Source organism: Mus caroli, chromosome 3 (assembly GCF_900094665.2).
Source record: "Mus caroli chromosome 3, CAROLI_EIJ_v1.1, whole genome shotgun sequence".
Taxonomy (NCBI): domain Eukaryota; kingdom Metazoa; phylum Chordata; class Mammalia; order Rodentia; family Muridae; genus Mus; species Mus caroli.
The window spans coordinates 51957581-51963542 of record NC_034572.1 but is presented as its reverse complement, the minus strand read 5'-3'; the positions used below and the strand labels follow the sequence as shown (position 1 = coordinate 51963542).

The following is a 5962-nucleotide window of genomic DNA, read 5'->3' as shown; positions in this document are numbered from 1 at the left end:
TCGTTCTTGCTGGCGAGTCGGGTGTGCGCAAGAACTAAGGCACAAACTCTTCCCCAACTTGGGATGCTCATACGCTAACACATTTAGGTTAAACTGCCTTGAATAATAACAACTCTTAGCACCCTTGTCCTTTCTAGTATCTTACTAACTCAAATGCACACAATGCAGAAATGACCACCACACCAAGCACCCAAGAAACCAATATTCCAAAATCCAAACAAACCCAGGTCTAGTATATGGATAGATACACACCTCTGCTATGTTATGACCTGAATGTGCATCAATGTAAATTTATTTAAAGCTACACTGTATGTGATAGATTATTATGAATTATGTATAGAAGGCACTGATATGGAATTATCTCCAAAATATTTTAAGAGAAAAGAGATATAAAAGGGCATTTTTTGACCTTTTCCTTTCTTTTTCAGTTTTTGGCCTCAAACTTATGATCCTCCTATCTCAACTCCAGTCCTTACCCCTGAGCTCTGGGATTACAGGCATCTGACATTACACTTGGATGTATATTTCTTTAAAATATACATCAACACACACACACACACGCGTGTGAATATATATGAATATATATATATACGATATATATATGAATATATATATACTTTGTATCTTTAAAACAAAAAATCGACGAATGTTTGCTATAGAATACAGGTGAGATATATTTTTAACGTTGGATTTTTGATCCTTGAATTGTTAAAAATGTGTATGCATTTACTTCCTAAAGAAATAGAAAAATTAGTGCTTTCATGATAGCTCAGTGGGTAAAAGTGCTTGTTGCCAAGCCTGACAACTGAGGTTGCTGCCCAGAACCCACATGGAAGGAAAGAATGGACTTCTGGCAATTGTCTTCTGACCTCCACCCATGAGCCATGGCTCACGCCTACCCACCAATACACAACTAGCTAAACGTTGTGGATAGCCCTGGGGCTAATTACAATTGATATTAATTCTGTTCTCCTGTGAGTGGTTGTGAACAAGGAACGAGGCAGCACTCAGGTGATTTCCTGTAAACCTATTTCCCACTATAATTTGTAAAGGAGAGCTGATGATTGGGCAGATAAAGGGAAAGTGGAGTGGAAGGGGGAGAGAGAGAAGGAGAAAATGGAAGAGGGAGAGGACACAGAGGAGGAGGAAGAAGAAAAATGGAGCAGAAGCACATGGCCTGGAGAAACCACAAGTTCTAAGGGGTTTTATAGATGTGGAAGATGGTATTGTAGGGGTAGATCTGCCCAATCTAGGCGGATAGCATGTATTCATATTAACTGAGTTGTGTTTTCATTGCCACGGCATATTTTGGTGGAGATTTACCGCAACACCTAAATACCCAATAAACAAATGTTTAAAAAAAAAAATCTTTGGAAAAATCAAGTAAGAGAAATAATCAAAAGAAAAACAATCCAGCCGGGCGGTGGTGGCGCACGCCTTTAATCCCAGCACTTGGGAGGCAGAGGCAGGTGGATTTCTGAGTTCGAGGCCAGCCTGGTCTACAAAGTGAGTTCCAGGACAGCCAGAGCTATACAGAGAAACCCTGTCTCGAAAAAAAAAAAACAACAAAAAAAAAAGAAAAACAATCCATAGAATATAAACAACTGACAAATTTGGCAAAACACATAAACACATCCCTAAGCACATAAAAAGAAATATGTAACAATAACAAAAAAATAATAATTTTGTTTTCTTAATTTGGCAAAAATCAAAGGCTTTATTACAGTCAATACTGATAAATAGTGGAAGAACAAATTGTCAGAGAATAATTTGGCAATGTTCATAAAAGAAAAAACCCAATATTTTATGATCCAGCAGTCACGCTGCCCTTCAGGAGACTGTCAGTGTCCACAGGAACCGAGCACATCGGCTCTGGAGTTGGACAACTTGGGTTCAATTCATTTCCTTACACTGACAGGTTTCTTTCTTCTAAAAATATTTATTTTTATTTTAGTGCATGGATGCTTCATCCGAATGTATATTTATTTGTGCATGCCTGGTGCCCATGGAGGCCAGAAGAGGATGTCAGATCCCCTGGGAGTTATAAGACATGGCTGCATGTGGTGCTGGACAGCAGACAGTGTCCTTATCCAAGCAGCCGTCTCTACTCTCCAGACCCAACAGATTCCTTAATTTTCTGGACTTAAGTTTCTTCATTTAGAAAATAGACATCATAGTAATATACACTTCATAGTTTTCTGGTAAGAATAATACATCCTGTAAATTTATAATAAAGAACTATTTACTTTTGGTTTTCTGAGACAGCGAGCGTTTCTTTGTGTAGCCATGGCTTTCCTGTAAGTCACTCAGTAGACCAGGCAGTCCTTGAATGCGCCACCACGCCCGGCTTATACAGAACTTTTTAACTGACAAACTTGAAGGCAAAAACAAATTTAAAATGTCTTTATTTGTTTACATAGGAAATACTGTTACCCATTAAAAAAAACAAATGTCTGTCAATTTATTAAGCTTATCTGGAAAAAATCATCTCTCTTTATTACATACTGACATGATACAGAATGCAGATGTAAAGTCAATTGAATAGACTTCATTAGATAATTACACATATTCAACCTTGGATAAATGGTTAAAAATATAGACTGATGTTAACAGTGGGCATATGGCAATTCCATGAACACCATGGGCTCAACAGACTTGCTTATAGTGTTTCCTGCCAACAAATTCACTTTCTGTGAGTCTTCAAACTCCCAGTTCCAAATCTTCAAGCTCTTGGAGAAGGGCTGTCTCTTTTTGAATTTTCTCCAACTAGAAACATTCCAAATAATAATGTTAAACAGGAAATAAATGCTTATACTTGATCAGATTCACTGGTAAACCAGATTAGAAAGCAGTTCTACCCGGTTTTTGTTAAGCACTCAGGGGCAATGCAGAACTGCCTTGCTGTCCCTTCCGGTGCAAGATTTCCTGCATCTACTTGCGCTTACATGTATAGAGAACAAGAGGACGGGAAAGGCCAGCCAGGGTGGTGCAGCAGGCAGGAGGAGACTCTTGTCTTCTACAGTGACAGCATTAGGACCCCTTGGGAACGGTGACTCAGCACCACAGTTTGGACCAGTGTGCATGCTTTCTTTCTCTTTCTGACTGAAGGATTGCCTATATTAAATAGGACAGGGTGCTAACGACTATGAACCGAAGGGAAAGCGAGGGCTTACCTGATTTTTTTCTAGCTGTTTCCCAGCGGCTGCCTGCTCTTTTAGCTGCTCTATGGCTTTCAGTTTCTGTGAAATCAAATGTGGGGAAGGAGAAAGAAGAAACAGTTACATTCTATTGCAGATTCTTATATTAACAACAACCATACTTCATTTCTCTAAAAAATGGTTTGCTAAAATGCAAGGATAAATTCCTGTTAAAAGTTAAATATAAAATTATAGCTTAAATACATGGGGCTGGGTAAAATAGGTTTATGCAAGTTTTTGTTGTTTAGTTATTATGTGTGGGTGTGTGGTAGCTAAGCTGCAGGACATACATGGAGGGCAGGGGAAAGCTCTGTGGAGTCTCTTCTCCCGTTCTTTTCATCTCTCTGGGGGTTTTCGGAGCAGACATGGGTTGTCAGGTTTGCATGTAATTTTTCACTGATGCTTGAGTGTCCAGGCGTGGACTCATAAGTATAACACAAATGCAGCATCTACTGCAGCATTCCACAGTGGCTGGGCAGTGTCTCTGCATTTTAGAGAAGCCTCACCCGCAGACCTGCCCTTCTTTTATGTGTGTGTTCCTTAAAAAAAAAAAACTGGAATAAAGTATCTGTTTATTTGATCTAAGGTATTTATTTCATTTAATAAATAAAGTTTTTCTTGGAGCTCATGAGCTGCTGAGGTAAATGTTCCAGGCTGGGCATGTGGCTCAGCAGGAGAGTACTTGCTTAGCATGCATGAGCGCTGGTTCACTCTCCAGTCTCACAGCCTTCCCTACACAGATGTGTCCCTATCATTCCTCATTACTTCAAAATTAAACACTTAAGTAGTTTCAGACATTAAAGATTGGTGAATGGAACTGTGCTGAGATCTTTTCTCAATTACAGTATTTCTATAGAAAGAAAACAACAATGAGCACTGTTATCAACTTCTTAAATCCCCGTTTTAAGCTCCTGAGCTCCACTCTTAATTCTCATGCACATATCTGCTTTTCATTCAAGCCTCACCTTCTTTAGATTCTTAATTTTTTTGTCTACTTCAGGATCACCCGAAGCAGACTGGGTGACTGTGTTCCGTGGTGCACTCTGTGGGACAGGAGTAGGAGCCGCATCACTTCTTGCTTCCTAAAGGAAACCAAATTTGCACATGTATTTATTCTCTCTAGGTACCTGAGACAGGCCAGTGGGTAAAGGTGCCTGCTCAAGCCGGACACCCAGTCCCACCCCAGGCCCCACATGGCAGAAGGCGTCCTGACTCCTGAGCACAGCCCGCAGGACCTGCTTCTCTCCTCCCACTCTGGGGTCTCTGGGGTCAAACGTGAGCCTGACCTATTAAAACATGTTTCCAGAGATGGAATACACTAGGTGCAAATGGGAACAATCATGTTCTAATTTCAAATTTTAGAAAAATATACTGTAATTTTCCCCTTTGAAATATAAATGGGGTAAAGATGCTTCTTGCCAAGTCTGACAGCTTGGAGTTGATCCCAGGGCCCAGCAGGTGGGAAGAGAGCTGACCCCTTAGGTCGCCCTCTGACGTCACTGTGGTGCACTTTCCTCCCAGGGAAACACCCCTCCAGGAGGCAGGGAGGAGGGAAATGGCCACAGATCTAGGAAAGCAGGACCTGAAGGTCCCTTCCAGCTTCATAAAATGAGTGAACTGCTGGATAAAGACTCTGACCAACCAGGCTAAAGAGAAGATTTTAGTCAGGGGAGCAGGCTTGTAGGTTTTATAATTCATCACCCACATTGGGGTGGGCTTTTCAGTATCTGAAAGGGAACTGCTTTTTGAGCCATTCTTGCTTCTTAGAGGTAAACCCCTTACCCATAGTCCTGTTATTATCCCCAATAAAAGGTTACTAGTCCGCCAAGTTGGACACTGGCACAACTGTTACTTTGGGCTGTTGTGGGGTCTGTTTCCTGGGCTGAAGAGGTGTGCAGCATCTTCCCAGGAAAACTCTTGTCAAGAATTCTACACATGTGTCTGTGTGTCACAGGTGCTTGCTCAGACAAGTTCAACGTTCAGAACCCACTTTAAAAGCCAGATAAACATGACAGAGAGGATGAGAGGAGACTGCAGCATCACACCCTGAGGCCCACGCAGGGACTGGCTAGCCTGGAAGATATAGCACAGTGGCAGAAACAGGGACTGCCTGTTTCAACAAGGCTGGAAGGCTGAAAGCTACACACATCCAGACTGCCACTACCCAAAACGATCAAGTGGTCCTGAGTGCATGGGATTACTAAGTATTCTTAAGAGGCTTCGTGTCCTCCACCATAGGCGGACACAAAAAGGAAGTCCTTCCCCAGAGAATGAGTCCACCAGCATCTTGCTCAGACTCCAGCCACAAGATCTGTGCGTGATAGGCTTTTATTGCTTAGAAACTATCAACCGAAGAAAGATATTTTGACCTAGTAAGTCTAAATAGACTAAAATATCTGCTGTGTCTTAATCTCTAAGATATGGTTATCCTGATCTCGTCAACCAGATACTCTTAATGCAGCTGGACACAATATTACCATGAACCAATGAATTGTATCACTATAATTTAGATCAATTATTGCAAGTACATAATGTTTTTTATTTAAATATTGTCTTAGTTAGGTTTTCATTCCTTTTCTTAACTTTCTTTTGGAGCCAAAGCCCCGCCTGGCCTGGAGCTCATTATATATCCTAGGCCAGGCTGAACTCAAACTCCGAACAACCCTCCAACCTCAGCCTCCCAAGTGCTGGGATGGCAGGTATGAACTGCCATACCCAGCTCTCTCGGTCTCTCTCTCTCTCTCTCTCTCTCTCTCTCTCTCTCT

At 41.4% G+C, this 5962-nt stretch overlaps 1 protein-coding gene across 2 annotated transcripts in view; it reads right to left on the bottom strand.

Annotated features, from left to right (window-relative positions):
• Positions 1-2378: 2378 nt before the first annotated feature.
• Positions 2379-5962, bottom strand: part of Eif2a (eukaryotic translation initiation factor 2A) — a 35469-nt gene continuing 31885 nt past the window's right edge. Inside the window, exons 11-13 of one of the 2 annotated variants that reach the window (XM_021157234.2) lie at positions 4163-4279; positions 3174-3239; positions 2379-2766 (exon numbers count right to left, since the gene is read on the bottom strand). In XM_021157234.2, the coding sequence (XP_021012893.1) occupies positions 2701-2766; positions 3174-3239; positions 4163-4279 (249 nt within the window). In that variant the 3' untranslated portion in view covers positions 2379-2700. The remainder of the gene's footprint in view (positions 2767-3173; positions 3240-4162; positions 4280-5962) is intronic. The other variant, XM_021157233.2, reaches the window with a different exon arrangement.